Source organism: Pavona decussata, unplaced genomic scaffold (genome assembly GCF_977016875.1).
Source record: "Pavona decussata unplaced genomic scaffold, jaPavDecu1.1 SCAFFOLD_48, whole genome shotgun sequence".
In the NCBI taxonomy this organism is placed as follows: Eukaryota; Metazoa; Cnidaria; class Anthozoa; order Scleractinia; family Agariciidae; genus Pavona; species Pavona decussata.
In genome coordinates this window covers 6,444,980-6,468,473 of record NW_028145470.1, presented here as the reverse complement: position 1 = coordinate 6,468,473, position 23,494 = coordinate 6,444,980, and the positions used below count along the sequence as shown (strand labels likewise).

Here is a 23,494-nt window from a genome sequence, read left to right as displayed (position 1 = left end):
ATTACAAAAAGTGACAACGACGGAAAGAAGGCTCTTTGTAATGTGAATAATTACTTTTACGCCGGACCAAACACCAAGAAGATCGAACAACAGTTGGCCGAAATAAGAGAAGAAATCAGAGCACTGAAGAGAAACCAAACTGGCGGCTCGGACAGAAAAGGTTTGTAACAGGATTTGCTGAAAGACATGGATATTTCTGTAAATCAGCAAGCTTTTACTGCCTACATTCTCGCCAAGAATGAAATGAAAACTGATAAATGAGCGCGTTAAATTTTTTTCTTTCCAAATTGTTCCAAGATTATTGCAGTCATCTTTCTCTATTCAAATAAGTCGTTTTAATTTCACGTTTGGCAGGGGCGGATTTAGGGAGGGGAGGGGGGGGGGGGGCCGAGGGGGCCGCGGCCTCCCCTTTCAGTTCGTCGGAGATTTTTTTTTTTTGGTCAAAATATACAATAATTTTGTCATTTTGTAAGCAGTCTGTTGGAGCTTTTGATTTTTTTTAGCTAAAGCATGATTTTTCGTTAATAGTATGACCAAAGTTGTGCGGAAAAGCTTTCAACGTCACAGGCGTTAATTTTATTCTTTTGAAATGATGAAGAAAAGTAAAATCTTAATGTCTCCATATATGATTATATATATTTTGGTTAGGTCCAATGAGAATAACATTGTGACACGTACGTCCTTATGTGTAGAATGTATTTCCGTAATATTAAACGGGAATACGTAAAGCTTTGCAGCTCTGTCGCCTCATCTTGTGGTTATAATAGTTTTTGAGGGTATCAGGTTAGGGTTAGGGTTAGGCTAACCCTAACCCTAACCTTGGTAAAGTAATGCCACAGCCTTCAATTATAGTGCAATTGCATTCAGTCCATCACGTTTGATTAGCTCCCATATTATGGTTAGATATCGTTTCTTCATTCGTTTCTTCCAAGGCTGTTGGAGCGAAGAGTCACAAACCATGCATCATTATAACCACAACTTATAATTTTATTAAATATGGAATCCCCATATTTTACTTTCCAGATTGCACAGGTTGTATGTAAGAGTACCCAAATTTTCACAATTTTCTGGGGGGGGGGGGGGGGCATGCCCCCAGACACCCCTAGAAAGTAGCGCCTAAGGCGCTACTGAGGCGCGCTAACGCGCGCTGATTAGTATTCCTGTTCGCCCCCCACTTTCAAAAAATGCTAGATCCGCCCCTGTTGGGGGTGAAAATACTTTCACCTTCAGTTAGCTCTTTACTTCAAGGTTTGCCTAATGTGTTCGCATGATCTTAAAATTAAATTTTATGAAGCGAAAGCAGTTTATTTTCCTCTAATGTACGTTCGTTTGCTTCCAAAGGAAATCAAAAATTAAAGTCGACTAAAAGTTATAGTACTCCAAACGAAATTATGAAAGAAATGTGAAGGAAATGTGTTTACATTTTGTCACAATTTCAGTTTACAAGAACTGCGCCGAAGTTTACCAGTTCGGCAAACAGATCAGTGGAGTGTATAAAATCGATCCTGATGGTTTGGGTGAATTTGAAGTTTTTTGTGATCAGAAAACAGCCGGTGGAGGTTGGACGGTGTTTCAGAAGAGACGTGACGGCTCTGTAGATTTCTTGCGCGGTTGGAATGACTACAAACGAGGCTTCGGCAATCTGAACGGCGAGTTTTGGCTCGGACTGGACAAGATTCACCGCCTGACTGTTAGCAGCAGGAACAAGCTTCGCGTCGACTTGGAAGACCTTCATGGTAACACAGCATTTGCAGAATACAGTTCATTTGCTGTGACAAGCGAGAGGGCCAAATACCAGCTGAGCTTGGGTAGTTACTCAGGTAAACTTTAAATTGATTCGATCAGATTGAACTAGTGATGCAGGAAAGAAATGAGAAAGTAATAACAATCTTATTCAGTAGACAGTTAGAGTTGTTAGTTGGCTGTTTTGTGCCTATAAATTGATTGTTAACCTGATGTTTTAATCTCAAATTGAAAATGTAAACTTTTCTCGCTTCTTATAACCTAATTCCCGCTTAATATTTTAATGTATAGTTCAGGAATGCAACAGGTTGTCAATGTAATCCAAACTTCAAATATAGTGACTTTATCTACGAAAATTTTCCGATTTACAATCTCAAATGTCGTATCAAAAGCTCTCTTTTAGCCCGTTTTTGTAGGGATTTCTTATTAATTCTTTCACGGAGGTAAAATTCTGCACGCTTTTTGTTTTCGTTTCTAAGGTACTGCTGGTGATTCCCTTGATCATCATCGTGGTTTTGCATTTTCCACCAAGGATAGGGATAATGACGGGCACTCAAGCAACTGTGCCTTGAGTTATAAAGGAGGTTGGTGGTACAACAGTTGCCATTATTCTAACCTGAATGGTCTGTACCTCCACGGGAAGATTGATAGCAGTGGAATGTCGTGGTACCGCTGGAAAGGCAACCACTACTCTGTGAAAAGGTCAGAGATGAAGATACGGCCAAAGAACTTTTAAAATTCTGTGTTGTATATTCAGTTCATTTACCCTGAAGTGTAACAAGTGAAGGAGAGAATTACAGGCTTGCATGAGTATAAGGAGGCTTTTGTGTGGTTAAAGTTTCGTTTAAATACCGTAAAATTACGAAATTAACGATCCCAAAAAGCAACATTTAAAATTCATGGCCCCTAATAAATCCCGAAAGTACCCCCCATAACATTCATTTTCATATAACCCGCCTAGTTACTGCTGATATCATGGACTGGCGGGACAGTCACACGTCAATTGGAACAGAATCACCAACGATAAGAACCTTTTTCTTTTTTAATTGCTTAGGATGAAGCTTTGAAGCAAGCAATTTCCTACATTTTTGCAGTCAAAAAGGAATTCTTCAATCAACTTAAACCAGCTTACATTACCGGTTTGTCGACAGTATTATCATTTGGGAGACTATAAACATGTTTTGTTTCAAGTCAAAACTCCTGGCAACAGTCATAAATCACTAACCATATCATTAAAATTCCTTCAGTTGAGTGAAGAGCAGACTGAGTTAATCTGTTTTGGTCAGCTTTGTTATTTTACGCTTTCTTTCGTAAACTGACAAATATCGAAGCCCGGTTAAAAGTCTACGTTTTAAAGATGTGGGTGAATTCTAGACGCATTGTAGCATTTTAAATTAAGCTGCTGGAGGTGTTTTCCTATTATGCTGTCGAAGATATTTCTACCTTTTCAATCTGCTGATGAAATGCTGCATCGACGTGTAAATTGCAAGTGATGGAAGCGAATTGCGAGTTATTTTGAAGAACATTGATTAGACCAGAACTGTCAGTTTTGAGTGCGATTTAGCAAGGATGATCGCCACGAAAACAGCGAAGAAAACAGTTTTGAAAAAACGTTTCATCATATGCAGATGCTTTTAACAAACAGTCGATCCAATGCTTTAGAGAGCGGACGATTTCAGTACTAAAACAAATAGTTTATGAAGTCTTTTGGGAACAAGAAATTTTTTGTCCCAAAATGCTGTTGTAGGGCACTCCTGTCACCAATCAAATGGGTCCGTCTCTTACAGAAGGTGACTACTAACTTATTGCCGCAGAATTTATGAGAATTTCGCATGATTCTCATGTCATATTCAGATGATATTTCCTTAATTCATACCCTGATTAAATTTCTAGCATTTTGTAAATTAAAGTATATCAGGATTTGAGTTTTGACAAAAACTGTTTTGGGAAAAAGTTCCATCAAATGCTTCCGTTAACAAACAGCCGATTAAATGCTTGAGAGAGTGGATGATTTCAGTACTGAAATAAGCTTGTGAGGTCGTTTGGGAACAAGACTTTTCTTGTCCCAAAATGCTCTTGAGGGCACTTTTATCGCCAATCAAATGGGTCCGCATTTTACAGAACATGACCACCTAACTTCCGCAGAATTCATGAGAATTTCGTATGATTCTCATGTCATATTCAGATGACATTTCCTTAATTCATACCCTGATTAAATTCCTAGCATTTTGTAAATTAAAGTATATCAGGATTTAAGTTTTGACAAAAACAGTTTTGGGAAAAAGTTCCATCAAATGCAAATCAAATGCTTCATTTAACAAACAGCCGATTAAATGCTTGAGAGAGTGGATGATTTCAGTACTGAAATAAGCTTATGAGGTCTTTTGGGAACAAGACTTTTCTTGTCCCAAAATGCTATCGTAAGGCAATTTTGTCGCCAATCAAATGGGTCCGCATCTTACTGAACGTGACCAACTGACTTCCGCAGAATTCATGAGAATTTCGTATGATTCTCATGTCATATTCTGGTGATATTTCCTTAATTCATACACTGGTTAAATTTCTCGCATTTTGTAGATTAAAGTACATCAGGATTTGAGTTTTGACAAGAACAGTTTTGAGAAAAAGTTCCATCAAATGCAGATGCTTTTAACAAACAGCCGATCACATGCTTCAGAGGGTGAATGATTTCAGCACTTAAATATGTTCATGAGGTCTTTTGGGAACAAGACTTTCCTTGTCCCAAACTGCTCTTGTAGGGCACCTTTGTCACCAATTAAATGCATTAGGTCAACATCTTAGAGAATGTGAGCAACTGAGTTATTCAAAATTCATCGGGATTATCGCCATTTCGTACGATTTCCTTAAATCGTCCGCAGATGAAATTTGTAGCATCTTGTAGGTTAAAGTATATCAGGTATAATCCCCCAACTAAACCCCCTACACAAACAATACACAATTCGTCTTTGGCACAGAGAAAAGTTGTTTTTTTTTTTGTGTGTGTGACCAATTGAAGGGGCGTTTCAACGGAGACGTACGACGTGCTTTACTTTCAAAAACAATTAAAACTGTCGCCTTGAAACTTCTCCACGAACCAAGACTTCCCCGTGTGATTGTAATGAAAACGCTGGCAGAGTTCATTAAGGCTGTCATGTGACGAGATAAGTCCATCACATTGAAACGAATTCACTGTCATCGGGAGTCATCATGTTTCTTTTTTCTTTTCCCAGTTTTTTGAGCCAATAAACGAACTGGTCAGCGGCTGAAAACATGGTAGATAGTAAGTTCGCTTCATTGTGATGGACTTAACTCGTTACATGACAGCTTTAATGAAGCTCTTCCAGCGTTTCTATTACAATCAGGTGATCAATATCCTTAACTCTCATGACCTCAGGGGTTGAATAAGCATTAATATTACCAAGAAGAACTTTGATGCTGATCACTGTTAGGGCTTAAAGGGTTAAACTCTATGCAAAAAAGAATGGCTGACATTTTAATTCACATTCAATTTAAGCTTTACTAACCTCGTTCTTGAGTTTAAAAATCAAAAGAATATGTTATCTTGAACGAGGCTAGTGAGGCTAATTTGAATGTAGACAAAAGACTGTTAAAATGTCAACCATTTTTGCATAAGGTCTATGGGCTAGCTAGCCTATGAACAGGCTCCCAAGTGGCGTATAGGGCGAAGACAAAACTCGAGCCCGGCTCGCCAGTTTTCTTTTTGCCCTATACCCCACTTGGGAGCCTGTTCACAGGCTATGGGCTACCAGATGTCGTGAATTAAACGACATCCGGTAACGGCTGTTTCCAAGACCTACGAATCGAATCAGCCGCTAACCAAAAGATCATAGGCTCTGTAGACAAGGAAGTTGACCCACACCAGTTAACTTGGAAAGAAGTTGGTCAGGGCTAGAAAGAAAGCGTGAAAAGACAAAACTCAGTAAAAGACAACGGGAGAGAGCACAGATAAATTCCCTGAAATTCCCTGATGTTTATTAAAGCATCCCTTTTAATTAAAAAAACCTCTAGTACTGACTCCTGCCGTCAACTTTTCTTTTCCTTCAGTTTTGCTTGAAACCGCTTTTCCTATCCCAACTGCTGATGTTGATATTCTCACTGTTAAATAGACAGACGAGCACTGAAAGCTAATTAAAGAGAATATAAGATACCTTATTTCCCGAACATTAACGAAATTTCTTGTTTCAAACCTTCACATAATCACTTCTATTTATACAAAAAACGCCTTTTCGAGTTCATGTAAAATCACCCATCAGTGCGCTATGGAGTTCCAAATATTTTGCAAAGATCATCTTTTATCGAGCTTGAAACACCACGAATATAAGGGCCTCCACTGACCAGGCAAATTGTTATCGATAAATTGTTCGTTGAATGTCAAAAATAAAAGTTATCGACGACAAAACATCTCGTATGTGAATCACGTCACCGGCTACAAATGGTGAAAAACAAAATCGTCCACAACAAATAAGTTTCTTTTCAAAAGGAAAACTACTTTAATTGTCGATAACAAACGCGGCAGTTTTGTTATCGGAAACTTACTTTCTCTCGTCTGTGAGTTGGTCATCGATTACTAAAAGAAAAAAAACGTCCGCTATTTTCTGCACAATCAGTACACATGGCATTACAAGCAAGTTTCCAGGCTCCCTCAAATTAAACATGCAGGTTATCGACAACTTAACTCTCAGCTTGAGTGGAAACGTATTTCCGAACACTAATAGTTGTCGATTCAATTAAGTTCTCGATTAAAAATGTCGTCGATAACAATTTGCTTCGTCTGTGGAGGCCCTAAGAAAATGAGAGCAGAGTAAACTAATCTTTTTGTTACACCCTTATAAGGGGCTGTTTACATGCGGAGAGGAAGATCCTAGCACAGCGGAACCTCGATTTAACGAACCTCTATACAACGAAGTCCTCGGAATAATTAATGATATTCTCCAGCCTGGCCTTTTAAAATGTATGGAACAGAACCTTGATATAACGAATCAATGCCCCTAGTCCCTTAGCACTTCGCTAAAACGAAGTTCCACTGCGGTAGGAAGATCCTTGAAGGCGGATTATCCTAGCGCCATACGCATGTTTTCTGTATTCAGTTTACATGCAAAAGGTTGTACTTGGTCCTAGCACTAGGATCTTCCTAGTTGAGAGATAGGAAGATCCTAGCACCATCTAAACTTCCTTCGCTTGGAAAATCCTAGTGCCAGGGACAAGAAAAACAAACATGGCGGTGGCAGGGCGTTCAGCTGCTAAGGGCTGAAAATTTCGTATTTTTTTCCTTCTCAACTTGGTAGCCACCCGGGTCGAAATTTTTGCATGTCAACCAAACGAAAAGTTGTTTCACTTTAAGGATCTTCCTCCCTCCATGAAAACAACACCTAAGTTTTTAATCCCCTTGGTCTTAAGTGAAAAGAAACCGAGTGTACGACGCTAAATCTTAAAGCTCGTCGGACGTATCTTCATTTCCGATTCCTTCACAAAGTACTTATTTTTCCAGTGATTCCATACCATTCCGAAATCGTTGTTGGTGTTGCCAGGTTGGTACAGACCATTCAAATTGGAATCGTAGCAGCTATTGTACCACCAGGCGCCGTTTTTAAGCACAGCACAGTTGCCTGATGACCATTGGTCATTGTCACGATCCTTGGTGGTGAACGCTAAACCACGGTGAGACCGAAGGGAGTCTCCAGCGGTGCCTGGCAAAAGAAAGCAAAACATACATCGATCTTCAAAATGAAGTGGGTATCTTTACCAAAACTTACGCTCTATCAATTCGTCTGTTTTCGTTTTATTTGTTCTATTTAACAAATCGACGGCAGCTTTCTATGGTCTACCCTCTAAAGTCCCGTTGAAACGGTTTCAATATTTGCTTCAACATGCGTTCAACGCTTTGTTGAACCAAATGTTGGGGGCATTTGAACAGGTTGTTTAACATTGTTGAAAACGTAAAAAATGTTGAGAGCATGTTGAATCAAACTTAAATCGATTTAAACTTTCATCCAGCATGACTTCATACAACATTTCTTTTGTTCTTGAAAATGTTGAATGGTGTTGAGGCCGTTTGAACATTCGGTTCAATATTTGTCCAACATTAATTTGCCCAACATCCGTTCAACTTTTGTTGAGCAAATGTTGGGCAAATGTTGAAACCGTTTAAACGGGCCTTTAAGGTGGAATTTTGACAGTTATTGTAAAATACTATTTTACTAAATATAAACTCACTCATTCATTCACTCACTCACTCACTCACTCACTCACTCACTCACTCACTCACATACGCAATCAGTCACTCGCGCAGGCCAGATTTGCAAAACAGACTCTATCTTTGCTAAAATTAATTGACCATAATAAAATTATTTGTATACATGCTCCAGAAATGAAAAGAGATCCTAAGGCAATTTCGTGTTTGCTTTGGCTTTGCAGTACTACGTTTAATCATGATTGGTCAACAAAATTTGCACCACTCTCTCAACCAATGAGACATAAAATCCAAACCAATCGACTCTTATCCGGGTTCAAGCCCCGTCCTTGGCCACGCTTGTATATCAGCTTATATAGCCTGCTGGTTTGAGGGAGGGGTTCACGGTTCTGCGCATGCCCATGAATCAAAATACTTTTATGCCTTTGCTCGCTATGACCCAAGCCTGCTTAATTTAAATCGTTGTTTATGAATCATTCGGAAGGGAATAAGTAACTCGGGTGGTAATTTTTTTCATATGATTGCGTTATTTCACACGCAAATAACTGTAAACACATCAACCGTGGAGTATATCCTACGGGTCAACGCTCAATTCAATATCGACAATATGGGTACAATCCACTAGCATTTTCTGTGAATTATGGTCATCAGTCATTTTGCTTGGACTAATTATAGAATGGGATTACTGAAGTACATGTGAGTGGGATTTTTAAGGCTATAAAGATGATAAGAAAGAGAAAAAAGCATTTATTAAATTCATGCACATGGGCTGAAATGTGAACCCCTCCCTTTAACTTGTCATGTTTAATTTGATTATTTGTTTCATTATTTCTGAGTGGAATGCCTGCATGTTAATTAGCTTTGGGTAGCTAAGTGCATTTCCACAATAAAAATACATTTTTTTCGTAATGCTTTGCTTACATCTGTTGTGATTGACCAGAGTGATTGCTTTGTAAAACTGTAAACAAATCAGTATATGTCACAGCTTGTCGCAATAGAGAGTTATAATAAACGTACCTGAATACTTTCCCAAAATCAGCTGGTATTTGGCCCTCTCGCTTGCCAAAGCAAAGGAACTGTATTCTGCAAACGGTTTGTTACCCTCAAGGTCTGCTAAGTCGATACGAAGCTTGTGACTGCTGCTAGAAGTCAAGCGACGAATCTTGTCGAGTCCGAGCCAAAACTCACCAGTAAGATTTCCGAAACCCCGTTTGTAGTCATCCCAACCACGGAAGAAATCTACAGAGCCGTCCTGTCTCTTCTGAAACACCGTCCAACCTCCACCGGCTGTTTTCTGATCACAAAAAACTTCAAATCCACCCAAACCATCAGGATCGATTTTGTACACTCCACTGACCTTGTTACCAGACTTATAAGCTTCGGTGCAGTTCTTGTAAACTGAAATTATCGAATAATAATATCAAATTTCGGAAATCTGGCACAACATCTCCCTTAAACGTTTCTCTTTAAATTGTGAAATTAAGTTGTCGAGATTATTTCCTCTAATGTATGATGAATACAAGATATAATTTTAGCCTATATTTCATATGAAACCAACGAGAAATAAACTGTGAAATAATTATACTTCAAGAGCTTTATCTCGAAACAGAGAGGGGTCAATTATGCAAAAGCTGTTGCCGGAAGTCAGCACTTACATACAATACAATACAATACAATACAAAACAATACAATACAATACAATACAATACAGTGGACTTTATTTTAAGAGGGTAGCACATGACAGTAAGGAAACTGATAACCCAGTGGCCCTCTATAAAATAAAAGCTTTAGACATAAACCAACTAAACGTTTACTTACAATTAGAAATGTTATAAAAATACTATTTAGTGTATTTACTAACAAAAAAATAAGATAGAAAAGCGATCAGAGATAATAATAATTAATTAAGAGTCTAGAATGCCGTGCCGAAAGACAGCCCAGGTAGAATTTACTACTCGATGCATTTTAGAAGAATGAGGTCATAGAGAGACCGTTTTCCTACAAACCTTTTCCGCTGGAAGATTCAATTTGATTTTCCTTCAGTGCTCTGATTTCCTGTTTTATTTCCAACAGCATTTGTTTTACTTCAGAACACACAGCACTGCTGTCTGGAACGTTACTTTGATTTTCTTTCAGTGCAATGATTTCTTGTTTCATTTCGGCGAGCTGTTGTTTTACCTCAGAAGACGAGCCATTGCTTCCTGAACAACTTGTTTGGTTTCCTTTCAGTGCTCTGATTTCATTTTTTATTTCCTCGAAGTGTTGTTCGATTTCTTTGTTGCTTGTTCCGGGGTAGACGTAATTGTTGACAGAACAATGAGCTTTCTTGCTCTCGTCACGACCGGCCACAGCATGCGAGGGTTTAGCAAAGACGATCGCTAGGAAAACAGCGAAGAAAACAGTTTTGAAAAAAGTCCTCATCCTGTGCCGATGCCCTAAACAGCGAATGATTTCAGCACTGACCAAAGTAAGCTTATGAGGTCTTTTGGGAACAAGATTTTTCTTGTCCCCCAATTCTATCGACGTATGGCAATTTTGTCGCCAATCAAATGGGTCCGCATCTTACAGAACGTGACCAACTGACTTCCGCAGAGTTCATGAGAATTTCGCATGATTCTCATGTCATATTCAGATAATATTTCCTTAATTCATACGCTGATTAAATTTCTAGCATTTTGTAGATTAAAGTATGTCAGGATTTGAGTTTTGACAGTTTTGAGAAAAAGTCCCATCGTATGCAGATGCTTTTAACAAACAGGGCTGAGTTGCTCGAAGCATAGTTAGCACTAACCATTGGTTAAGAGGTATTAAAACCTATAGGTTGTCATGGCATTTAACCCGGGTTAGCGCTAACCATGCTTCGAGCAACTGGGCCCAGCCGATCAAATTCTTCATGCGGTGAATGATTTCAGCACTAAAAGAAATAGTTTATGAGGTCTTTTGAGAACAAGAATTTTCTTGTCCCAAAATGCTATCGTACGGCCCACATCTTACAGAACGTGACTAACTGACTTCCGGAAAATTTTTGAGAATTTTGCATCATTCTCATGTGGCATTTTCTTAAATCGCACGCAGATGAAATTGCTGGCACCCAGTAGATTAAAATATGTCACGTATAATTCCCCAACTAAACTCCCAACACAAAGAATACACAATTCGTCTTTGGCACAGAGAGAAATTTATTAAGAGGAAGAATTACAAGTCAGTATGTCTAATAAACCTCTCTACCACTCGATCCGTACACAAATTAAAGAGCACCCGGGCTGGGAAACGAAACGGTTTTAATAGTGATCCTTAAACGCCCATGATCAAACTGACGCGCAGTGAAACAATTTTGAAATCCCTTTGACCACATCCTTGCTCAAAGGGGGTAAATGTCTCGTCTAACCTTTGATTGTAAACGTTTTCTGAATTTCACATGAACAACACATTGGAAGCGCTACATTGACGACATATTTTCCCTGTGGACTTAAGGTTACCGGATACCTTCGTGGGTGTCCTTCGCAAAAAAATTTTTTGCGCGCTGTCTGAAATGCAACAACCATAAACTATATATCAGTACAAAGCTAATGAAATGTACTATCCGGTAAAAATTATTTCGCTTTGATTTTTCCTAGCCGTAAGGAGAGTGCGTCCCAAAAGCCCAAAACGCCAACGGTGACTGATGTTTTTTTTGAGCGAATTTATCGGGTATGGAATTCGACCGCAGAATCAAAACTACTGCATCATATCAATCACAAGGCATTAATCTCATTAAACTGTGTGAGGCTTTTTCGATATTCCTATTGGTTGCTTCGCAATTTTACTGTCAATTTTGATGATCAAAAACTCACCGATACGTTTTACGAAGAAGACCATTGCGGAAAATCAATTTTACAAAACGGAAAACCCTCATACATTTTTTTTTGCTCAGTGTCTTGGAAATCTTCGGGCCAAATTTCAAGGCAATCCGTCAAATACTTGTGCCGTATAAATTACTTTAAAGAAAGCACACTCGCGTAAAAACGAAGTAGGTTTTTTTCGCTTCTAAAGGTTCACAAACATTTCACGCCCTTGCTGCGGCATATTTCAACACTGCAGATGCCGCCGATGTCGAAAGCCAATAGATTTACAAGAGACCTACGGCTGAGTCCCCTGAGTTTACTGGTGTCGCGCCGGAAAATAGTTGAATGCGTGACTGCAGACTGCAGTTCTATTACCAGTCAGAATTTCTCTGATTTCCTTGCGAAATGCCGGGCAAAAAAAATTTCTTCGAATAAAAGGAAAACTGCAGTTGCCTCGACGGTGAGCCCCATCGATCCGAAAGAACAGCTGCGGGCAGAAATTCGGTCACTGGGGCACGTTGAAGGACTATTTATATATACCATTATCCATGCGAATGAATTGCCGTCGCAAGCTTGCAGTTCAATATCCCAGTTTTTCTGCTTTGCAGGTTTGATGGAAATATTTTCACCCGCAACCTGGAGGCCAGCGTTGAGCGCAATATGTGGGGAGGGAAAGGGCCTCAAAGAACTCCATATATCGATCATTGTACCTGGGCTTATGCGCTACGCGCTTATGCGGTTTCGGCAAGAGTTTTTCGCCATCCTTCATCACAAACTTTCTTCTTTTTCTTAGGATCAGTTTTCTTCTTAGTTTTTCAACTAAGGACTCTTTTCTTTCATATTTTTTGCCATACACGATACGCAAAACGAACACAAGCGAAAACTTGGTGTGAATTAATCACAAGTTGCAAACGTAAACAAAAGGAAGAGAGGCGACATGAAATGAACGACTCCGGATGTTTTACCGCGAAAAACATCACGGGAAGCCCTGACGCTGACACATTTTAATTGGCTTATAGCACTCTGGCGGATGATAGAATTTCATTTGAAGAAACTTTCTTGCTGATAATTCGCGCACGCCTCAAGGTTTGTAATATATATTTTTTTTGAAAATGAAGCGAGACTAGTAAGGTTTAATTTGGCCTCCAAATTGTTTTTGGCAAAAAAACGTCTCTCGAAGGTATCCGGTAACCTTAAGTAAACCAGATATCGAAACTTTCATCCAACAAGCAAATTTACATGACCCTACTATTAAATTAACGGCCGAAATCTCTCACTAAGACTGTTTCTAGACACAGGAAGATTTGGAAGATTTTCTCGGTCTAAAATAGAGTAACTATTTAATGGTCTGGTCAAATAGGGTGGTAACACATACACAATTTTCGGAAAACAAAGGAAAGCGATTTTCATTACCTAAGACTTTAACTAGGCTTTCCTCTTACAGAAAAAAATCGACTTGAAAGGCGATTTTATTCTGGACACTACAGCTGTTTGTTTAATTAAAAAGTCGGCTGTATTTATTTACCATCCCAGCAGGCAACATTGGTATATTTTCACTGCTGAATAGGACATTTTCACTCTGACTTCATTTGGCTACAACTAGTCCACCAGAATCCTTAATTTTCTTTTCCCATGCTAAATTAGAGGTATTGTTCTTTGCTTTGAATTCTGGTAGGTAGTGGACGCCATCAAGAGAATAAAATGGCTCAGGTACGTAAATTATGATAATCCGAGTGAGTGTAGTGCGTGTATAGAGACATTTATACCATCTACTGACTTTCCACAATTTACTTGACTCTGAAGATGACTTTCGCTCAGGTTGTTGAAACGTCAGTCAATGTCACCTCAAACAGTCCTTCTCAGGGCTACACTCACCCGGATGATCATAATTAACGTACTTATGACATGACTCCTAGGTTCAAACCATTTACAATAAAGACAATAAAATGGTCTATTGTTCGATAGAACGGCAGTGGCGACTAATTAACACCAATGAAAGCTGGAATATCTGCATAATATCTGTCTAATAAATGAAATTTCCTCACAACAAACTTCCACTTTTCCAAAATTAAACTGACTTCTTGCTAACATAAAATTCCTCAATGTTGTGCCACCAAGTGTATATACTGCCGAGTGTAAACGTTCCCTTGTGAGATTACAAAACTGATTCCAGAGTAGACAAAAAAAAGTGAATTTTCAATTATATATCAAAGAGCAAGTGTCACTAGGATTTTGACCCTTTTTTTTTCAATGTGGTAGAGCAATAACTTCACTTAGTTATTTTAAACTGAATGATTCTAGAAAAATGAGAGAGCTAATTAAAATCAACTGAATTCTTGAAATGAACACCTCATGATCCATTCTAGTGGGAGCGAAAATGAGCATACGCGAGATTGCTTTCAAAAAAGGTAGCCTCACTTAATTGTTTTTTGAGTTTCAGTGTATTAAAACCAAGTCGATATGTGGTCAGTGACGCTCATCGACCGGTTTAGTAAACTGGGGATTAATTTTTAGGAAATTCTGATGGAAAAAATCAACGTTGTGGGGTTGTTGTAATGACACCAAATTCCCATGACACTTACCTATTAATTTAGGTCTGGAGCGCTATAGAGTATGTCGCACAACGCTTCCTTGCATCGCAGTATTTACAAGCTTTTTTTAAAATGCCCTCAGTCACATGTTTTACTGCTGAGCTGCAAGGCACACAATCTCAAACGTCATTTGGACGTATCTTCATCTCCGATCTTTTTATAGAGTAGTTGTTATTTTCCCACAACTCCCATGTCATTCCTGGCTTCGATTTGATTTCACCTTGGGGGAACGGACCATTCAGATTGGAAGTCAAGCACATGTTGTACCACCACGCACCTTTATTAAGCGAGGCACAGTTGCTGTTTTTTCTTTGGTCGTTATCATTATCTTTGGTGGAAAATGGCAAACCATTGTGATATCCTAGAGAATCCCCAGCAGTCCCTGATAAAAGATAACACAAGATGAATTACTTAACAGTAGAATCCCGATTTATGGACACCCGCTTATTTCGCACAGTTGCCACGTTTGTCTCGACGAAAAGCTCATATTTTTCTCTTACATTAGTCTCCCTCGCAGACGCCCTTTTGGCTCGTCAAGCAATCTTTCCTCCCCAACGAGACGTCTGCTGAAACGAGGGGCGCATTGCTTTCCTATTGTTAGCAAAGATCAGCCGGAGTCCACGTGAAAACTGCTATAGAGCCAATCGGCGCTAAGTTATTGTGTATGAAAAAGCCAATTATAAGCTGCGCTGGAAATGGCTCCCTTGAGGGAGTTCCCAATGTATCCCATGACTTCATAGTAGGTATGGATATTACTCCTAAGAGTAAAGTTGTTTCCGCTGTGTTATATTCTGATCCCTACTGTGAGAATATAAGTGTTCAGCAAGAATTCTTTTGACATACTGGGCCTGGCTTGCGATTCTCAAACCCCCCGGAAAAGACTTCGGACCCAAGGAACTATCTTAGGTACACAAAATTCATTACTAGAAATTCAAGTTTTGATAATTTTGAAAGCAAAAGCATTTTAAGTTTTCTGAACTCGATTAAGACACACATTGAGTTAGTTTGTACAAGAAATGACCGGCATCTCGAAATCTCTTTGGGAGCTTTGTGCGAAGCGCAGTTTTTAATTTTTACAGCGGTATAATATGCGTACCGTTATACGTTCCCAGACTCAGCTTGTATTTCTTATCCTCGTCTGACACAAGAAATGAACTGTACTCTACAAATGCTGTTTCAGTTTTAAAGTCTTCCAAGTCGACGCGAAGCTTGTTGCTGCTGCTAACAGTCAGGCGGTTAATCTTGTCCAGTCCAAGCCAAAACTCACCAGTAAGATTACCAAAACCTCGTTTGTAGTCAGCCCAACCGCGGAAGAAATCTACAGAGCCGTCCTGTCTCTTCTGAAACACCGTCCAACCTCCACCGGCTGTTTTCTGATCACAGAAAGCTTCAAATTCACCCAAACCATCAGGATCGATTTTATACACTCCACTGATCCTGTTACCGGACTTGTAAGCTTCAGCGCAGTTGTTAAAAACTGAAATTATTGAACAATAAACATACCCGGTTTTTCAGAGATAATCAAGTCTTTAAAATATTGAACAATATGTATGGCATTTTCTGTCTTAATTTGAACTTAGTTATCTCTGACAAATGCGTGGTTACCCCCAGTTTTCTTTTGGGGTTCCAACGGCCCTTGCTAAGATCTGCTTTTACGCGTAATTAATACCGTTGTATTAAGGTTACTGATAGGTTTCATTGGTGTCTTGGCGGAAATCTTGCGTGCGTGCAAAATACCTTTGTATTAGTAGGCACGAAGTTCTTCGTACCATCTCAGAGAGATGCGTTGAACGTTTGCGCAGTAACTAAAGGAGGTACCGCTCTTAAAAGCTAATTTAAAAAGATAAGTTTTAAGAGACGATTTAGTATATTCCTAGGGTTCATGATTTACGTGTAGTGACAGTATTCCACAATGGGGGAGACGCAACAGCAAAGACTTGGCAAGGATTGATCACAGCGATAAAATAAAACGTAATTGGTTTTAACTCGCAGAATTTCGGCACTACAAACTCATTTTTAACTCGTTTAATTAAGGCTATGTCTACAGCATGCTGGATTGCATTTTATGCCACTGTGAAAAATACTCCGGTCTGGTGTGAACAGAAGTGGCCCAAAACCGCCGCCATATTTTTCCACTAGAATTTAATCCTCGCTCCTCGTTGTTGACTTCCGTTTCGGTTCGATTCTCTGTTCACACCACTAAAAGTGTCACGAAAACCTATCTGAAAGCGTGCTACTGTTCTAAACCTTTTCTGCTCTAACAGATTCAGTTTAATTTCCCTTCATTGTTCCGATTTCTCGTTTTACTTCAGAGGACAGAACTGTTTTAACTAAAAGCCTTGCTTACCTTTTAAGCTCTTTAAGTCGTTTCTTGGGGGGATCGGAGTACCACTTTGCTTGTTACTGACCTTAAAAGGAAACAGATGCACAACTGTTGAAAAGACAGGAGGGAGGGGAAGGTTGGTGCTTTATTTGCATATCACTTACCCCATGCATGTGTGCAAACGTTTTTAAATTCTTGTTCCGTGAATTTAAGTAACTATTGAAAATTTAACTGTAAAACAAATTAAACACTTATTTTCTAGGTGTTGTTTGTTTCTCAGTTTTTGAAAGAAAGACATTTTAGTTTTGAGAAACGTACAGCAAGCGAAACTCGTAGCGTCAATACAATTGCGGATTTTTGCATCTTGTTCGTCTCCACAACGTATCAACTACTATTTCACTAAAATCAAAGAGATAAGAACCAAAAAATACACCAAGCAAAAATTATATATATGAAAGACAAAACTTTGCCTCACCGCAGTCTGAGCCTAATAAAATTAAAAGCATAATCCATCTAAGTTTCGATTTTCCTTCTTCGGGTAATTTTGATTGACGTTCACATTTTCCCCTCAATCAATCAATCAATCAATCAATCAATCAATCAATCAATCAATCAATCAATCCATCAATCAGTAAATCAACCAATCAATCAATCAATCAACCAATCAGTCAATCAATCAATCAATCAATCAAGAATTTATTTCATCACGATAAGAGAAATCAGCAGAGCTGGTTGGTCGTGCATAAAACAAATGAGATTTACATTACTCATACCATTATCGACCCAGCCTGTTGGTCTTTAATTATAAAGAGTTACAGAGCAATTTTCGTATTATTATTTATCAACTTATCAATCATTCTTACCAGTGTGGTCAGGTTAGCTATTGCGTTCTTTTGCTGTTTAAGTTCCTTCAGAATGACGTTTGCATCAATTTCTTCCACTCGCTCCTTGAGCTCCATCAATTGTACACGAGTGATGTTCAGTGCCTCTTTTAAGCCTTTGTTCTTTGCTTTGATCTCTTCACAGCCACGATCTACAACAAAATGTATACTTTAGTTAACTCCCTTTTAATGGAAACAAACTTTTTAGTAAAACTAAGCAGTGTCCTTCCTAGTCGCGTGACTTTCTCTTGGGTGAACACCTTTTTAAAGAGGATACTTGGCAGGTTGAGGGCATCAAAGGTGTAAAGTTAGAGTGAAGTGGGTTAAAACAGTGTACTCAGGTATCTGTGTAGACAATGGAAAGGTGCAAGCTTTCCTAACAATTCCGAAAACCTTGTTCCCCGGCTCCCCTACGTCGTCTTTCCCTGGCAAACTGATTCAAAATCTTGAATGGCGGTACAAAGTGAAATAATCTGTTTAATTCACTTATGTCTGTGAACAAGTAATATATCCCTCCGAACCTCACTTTCAACCAATGATAGCTGAAATATAAACTTATGTTTTGCAGCAGAACCAATGAAATTCAGGGTCACGATCAGTTCAGTCGAATCGTAGAACCACACATTCTGAGGTATAAGTTTGGATGGAAGCATGCATGAAAAAAAAAATTATTTAAAATACTATGGGACTAAGGATGAAACTCCTGCAACTTCTCTTGAACTTACAGCCAAGGAAATTGGGATAACGAAAGGAAGAAAAAGGAAAAAAATCTCTGACCCCGTCGAAATTTGAACTCACGACGTTTGGCTTAATTCCCCTTTTAAAAATCATTTATCGTTTTATAAAATCGTTTAAAATCATCAAAAAAAAATGAAACTGAATCTCACACAGGCCTATGTATAAATAAAACAAATACTTTATTTCGTAATCGAATATCTAAGCTTTCAACTGGTACCTATTAACTTCCGGACCTTTTAGTTATATTAATTCATTACCATATAAATACTCTTTTTCTTATTCTTTTTCTCATTTTAACGCCTTTTTGCCAACAACCGTTCAAAAGTCTAAATCTTCAATTTTGTTATTCAGCGAGATTAGCTCTTAAGTTATTCTGAGTAAATTTCATCAGTTCTCGTTATCTTTTTCATCACGCTTGTGAACATTTGTTTAAAATAAAAAGGTAACAAAGTTGTTGTTGTTGCAATAAGACGTCACAGGATAACCAGGAACACGTTATGATATAAATAGTCTCCAATAAGACGTCACAGGACAACCAGAAACACGTAATGACAGAAGTAATGGGCTCCTAGTAATGATATAAATAGTCCTCTTGCAATAAGACGTCACAGGACAACCAGGAGCACGTAATGATAAAAATATTCCCCTGGCAATAAGACGTCACAGGGAAACCAGAGACACGTAACGATATAAATAGTCCCCTTACAATAAGACCGTGCGTCACAGGACATCCAGGGACACGTAATAGAATAAATATTCCCCTTGCAATGAGACGTCACAGAACAACCTAAGTGACAACTTAAGATTTGAACTTATTTATTCCACATCTAAAGCACTTCATGACTCATTGTCTCACTGTGCTAGTGTTATCTGGAACTGTTTACCAACCCAGTTAAAAGCCACGCCAAGTTATTCGTTAATTTATTATTCAAGACTAACCTTGGGAAGTTTGCTAAGTCAAAAGATCAAATTTCATTTGGTTCCAACTCCGCGGCAACAAGCATGCAATAACGCTGATCACTTCTTATATTTTTGAAATCTTAATGTGCTATATTTGTAAATACCTTCTTGTTACTTAACTATTGCTTTATTTATTGCTTTATTTATTATTTTTATTATTTATGATTTTGTTTTTATTAACATAGTCATGTATTTGTGATTATAGCAGGTCCACATCAGCAATGGCTACCATTTCTCTTAAGCCGGCGACACACCTGGCGATTTTATACGCCGATCGCCGCGATCGGCGTATAAAATCGCCTATACCTGGCATGTCAGATATGGGCGATTAAATTTGCCGGCATTCGCCAAGTGTGCCCGTTCCCGCGATTTCTACTCTCATCGCTGCGAATCGCCAATCAATCAGGATGGGATAATTTATCACGGTTACTTTTCAAAATGGTGGATAGCATCGCTAAGATGGAAACTGGGAACAAGCTTGAAGTGCCACTTTGCCGCGATTGGCGAAAAAAATCGCCATAAGTGTGTCCGTATCAATCGCTGGCGATCAAATTCGCTGCGGTTCGCGAATTAAATCGCCTAGTGTGTCGCCGGCTTTACTTAACCTGCTTTATCAAATAAAGTATGTTTGTATGTATCTATGTATATCTGGGACTTAACCCTCTTAAGCAATGACTTGAAATAGTAATACACTAGAAACAGAAAGATGGCACCAAAGTTAACGTATCTCCGAAATTTGAAAGCAAAATAGGCGAAGGTAACAGAAAGTTTTTTTCATGGAAGTTAATTTGAGTTTCCAAGAAAATATCGAGCTTTGTATGGCGGCCAAACTCAAAGTTACTGTTGCTCTGCCAAATGTTGGTCATACGGTATGCTCAAACGTTTTGTGAACAATACCAAAGCGAATGTTAAACGGTTGCATTTATATATATTCATACCTAGAAATTTTTGTGGTTACATCTAACGGTGCCCAGATACAAAATTAGAAATGATAGATGAATTCTTTCAGTCGGTGCATGACAGGATAGTCCGAGTATGCTTGTATCCTCTAGCTGAAAAATGCATCTATATTTATTCACCAGCCTTAAAATAGGACACCTCATTTCTTCTAATTAAAATTAGTAATATTTCCGCATTTCTCCCAGTGCCAAATTTTTTAAATGCAACTACTATTTTTATATTTAGAACATTGCCTCCAGATCCTTTTTGGGTGTAAAACATCACAATTTCATTTTAGGAAATACGAGGACGTGACCCAAGTGGCCTTTTCAAGCAAAATAGTTGCGCCCACGGAGATACGAACAACATACCATACCAAACCATAAAATAACAAACCATACCATGCTATAACATTTACTTATACACGATTGGATTTCAAGGCAATAGCTTGTAGGATTGTGTTACAACTTAACTAGCCAATAATCCTCAAATCTAAGTTTTAGACTTCAATGGTAAATATATTAAGGTTCTTGAATTAAAGTAATGCTAATTCTACATAATAGCGTGAATAGGCCACACGGAAATCGTACAAAGTGAAATAAAATCAGAATGTGCAGTGCTCCCTGAGTGATGATCTAATCCAGAGGGAGTGAGACCAAAACTCGCAGAGTTCATTGAGTTTCCTTGGTTTTCTATTTGCAATTTCTATATTGTTAGCCAATTTATTTATTTTTTTATTTACTTTAAACGACCCCTTACAAGAATCTTCACCTTTGAAGGAGGTGGGGTTTCTTGGAAGAAGAAGAAGAAGAAGAAGAAGAAGAAGTTTACCTTTGGTTCTCAGAATCAGAATCTCCGTTTCCTTTCTATCGATTTATCGGGACTGTTTAAAGTTCTTAAGAGTTTTTAAGGGGGGTCCTCAATGAAGTGGGCTATTTTGGGGGAAAGGGTGGGGGGCAAAATTTTGTTCAAATCTCAGCTTTCAGCCCAATTTTGCTCTAGATCCCCTTCCCAGTACCCAAATATTTTAAACCTATTCTAATTGGTCAAATTCCCCACGCCATGGTAAAAAATTTTCCCAGTTCCCTTTATTTTAACCCCTTCACGACCCTGGCTTTCATCCTTCACAGCACATATTCACGTAGTAACTTCCTACGAGTGCTACGGGACCTACAGACATTGTACACAAACCTCCATTGCTGCGTTTAAATAGCTTAATTCTCTCGACCTGCTCCCGACTGATCTCTTAACTCAGTCGGTTTGAACACAGATTGATCTAGTCCATATGCCTGAGTTCGTCTCACCGAGGTCATAGAGTTTTTCGTTTGTTCACGGCACTCCTATTTTCTTTCCACATAAGTCATGATATTGCCCGATATAATTTCATTTCACTTTCTACGAATGCTACGAGGCCTATAGACATTACAAATACGTTAAGAAAACATACCTGGTGATAAGTTTAATTGTCTCAAATTTAAAACCAGGTTGGCCGCAGCTGTCAAAAAGATCAGCACAAGAAGAAAACTCGTGAAAACCATCGTGCGGTTGAAAAAAGGCTCTTGTTTTTGGGATTCTTGGGAGGCCAATGATTCATACAATGACGCATACGTAGCTCCAGTGCCTTGGGTTCCCGTAGTTGCTTTCTCCTTTTGCTCGGTCTTCCATTTCTCTGTGATGGTATCTTCTTCAGAAGGCTGCTTGACGAAGCCAACTTCCTTTTCTGAGCGATTGTCATAACGAGACGCCATGTTATTGTTCCGACATTTACTAATTTCACTTGCTTGCTGCCAAAAGTTATACTATGGTTTTTCTGCTAGGTTTGTGTTTTTTAAAGAACTGATAGATTGTCATTCTGAGTCATAAATTATTCGTAAGTTTAAGCCAATCAAATTAGCTAAACTGGTCACCTGAGTGAGATTCAAAGTTTAATGCAAAGCCAGAAAAAAATACGTTGAGATCACGTGCCCATACGCAAAACAAGCTCAATTGACATAAAGATTCATGTGCCACTCAGTGAACTAAAAAAGGAAAAAAAAAAAAAAAAAAAAACCAGACAGCATTTCCACAGCTAAAAGCTTTGTGTAAAACTAAAGATCTTAATATTTAGTACCGGCTTAAGACGCCGTTTGAAAACATTAATGTTTGCGAGCAGCCCTGACGAAAAAGTCTGAGTGGCTCGCACAACCAAACGGAAAACAAGATTAAATTAATTTGGTCCTTGCGTCGTTAATTTCGATTTTAACCTTGATAAGTAATAATTCCAAAGTTAGAAAAATGACTTGTTTTACGAAAAAGAAATCATTTGAACCAGGTGAGTGATGAATGTTCAGCTTCAAGTTGGAAGATTAAAGTAAACAATGAAATCCGACCGCAGACGGTGCCCGAGATAGTATGGCGATGTTACGACAGAGTAAAGGGTCTTTGCCAAGAACGGTGACAAAATAAGCCCTGCCAAAACTCTAACCAAAAGTCACCTCTTTTTTATTTTCTTATTCCTTATCAGGAAGACCTAGAATTGTTTCCACTTTCCCATCATTAAGATTAACTAACCGCCTTTTCCCTCACCGCAACGTTCACAGAATCTCTTACAAATTCTCTCTGTCTGATCATTGGCGCCCCACAATGCATTGCAATTCAAGATGGCCGCCAGATTGCCGAAAAGCTCCATTGGGAATATTACTATCAAAGAGGTCATGGGTCATGATCAAGCCTAGATTGTGTTAACACAGACTTACTTTTCACAACTGCTAAGTTGCGTACATAACTGAGATGAGCTTTGATGTATTAAACATTTCATCCGCTGTTCAAATAAATATGAGGTATTTCATTTTTATGACACTCTCATTTATCCATCGTCTATTAACAACTTTCAACGGTATCCCAGAAGGAGTGGGTAAGATGGAATATGAAATCATGTTTCTGCAGCCTTTCTTTTTGCAACTGCTTTTAAAGTTGCGTGGATAACTGACATGATATCTCATTTTATTAATTCTTTCATCAGCTGTTCAAACATATGATTTTGATATATTTCACTTTCATCGGGCTTCACCTCTACGGGTATATCAGATTACGAATTCACAAAATGATCAGTTCCTGTTGGTTTGATTCCTCAGTTGGTATAGCACTGCCGATTGCTAACCTAGAGGTCATTGATTTCAATCCCGTTCGAGCCTATTTTGTTTTGTTTTTGTTTTCTCTTTTTTTCAGGTTTGTTTTTGTGCAGCTCCTGACGTTTCCTGAATGCATAACTGTCAGTTACTCTTCTTTGAAATCTTTTCGGCATC

The 23,494-nt window shown here is 38.6% G+C and overlaps 2 protein-coding genes and 1 pseudogene across 3 annotated transcripts; 1 reads left to right on the top strand and 2 right to left on the bottom strand.

The window, feature by feature from the left end:
* Nucleotides 1-2,562, top strand: LOC146482032 (ficolin-1-A pseudogene; annotated as a pseudogene). The gene is made up of 3 exons (XR_014864404.1): nucleotides 1-160; nucleotides 1,440-1,820; nucleotides 2,223-2,562. The product of XR_014864404.1 is annotated as a ficolin-1-A pseudogene (transcript).
* Nucleotides 2,563-5,714: 3,152 nt separating this feature from the next.
* Nucleotides 5,715-10,415, bottom strand: LOC146482031 (ficolin-2-like). The gene is made up of 3 exons (XM_085108159.1): nucleotides 9,961-10,415; nucleotides 8,972-9,352; nucleotides 5,715-7,451 (listed from the first exon to the last, which is right to left on the bottom strand). Exons 1-3 carry the CDS (start codon nucleotides 10,373-10,375, stop codon nucleotides 7,186-7,188), a joined length of 1,062 nt encoding a protein of 353 aa, XP_084964285.1. The 5' UTR covers nucleotides 10,376-10,415; the 3' UTR covers nucleotides 5,715-7,185.
* Nucleotides 10,416-11,115: 700 nt separating this feature from the next.
* On the bottom strand, nucleotides 11,116-22,186 carry LOC146482030 (techylectin-5B-like). The gene is made up of 5 exons (XM_085108145.1): nucleotides 21,658-22,186; nucleotides 17,556-17,725; nucleotides 16,717-16,777; nucleotides 15,466-15,846; nucleotides 11,116-14,751 (listed from the first exon to the last, which is right to left on the bottom strand). Exons 1-5 carry the CDS (start codon nucleotides 21,956-21,958, stop codon nucleotides 14,489-14,491), a joined length of 1,176 nt encoding a protein of 391 aa, XP_084964271.1. The 5' UTR covers nucleotides 21,959-22,186; the 3' UTR covers nucleotides 11,116-14,488.
* Between the last annotated feature and the right edge of the window lie 1,308 nt (nucleotides 22,187-23,494).

Coding starts and splice junctions, on each gene's coding strand:
- LOC146482031 (XM_085108159.1), bottom strand. CDS start 10,375: ATGAGGACTTTTTTCAAAACTGTTTTCTTCGCTGTTTTCCTAGCGATC. Junction 9,353..9,960: donor TGAATCTTCCAGCGGAAAAG/GTTTGTAGGAAA, acceptor CGATAATTTCAG/TTTACAAGAACTGCACCGAA. Junction 7,452..8,971: donor GATTTTGGGAAAGTATTCAG/GTACGTTTATTA, acceptor TTCTTTTGCCAG/GCACCGCTGGAGACTCCCTT.
- LOC146482030 (XM_085108145.1), bottom strand. CDS start 21,958: ATGGCGTCTCGTTATGACAATCGCTCAGAAAAGGAAGTTGGCTTCGTC. Junction 17,726..21,657: donor ACAATTAAACTTATCACCAG/GTATGTTTTCTT, acceptor ATTTTGTTGTAG/ATCGTGGCTGTGAAGAGATC. Junction 16,778..17,555: donor TAGCTAACCTGACCACACTG/GTAAGAATGATT, acceptor TTTCCTTTTAAG/GTCAGTAACAAGCAAAGTGG.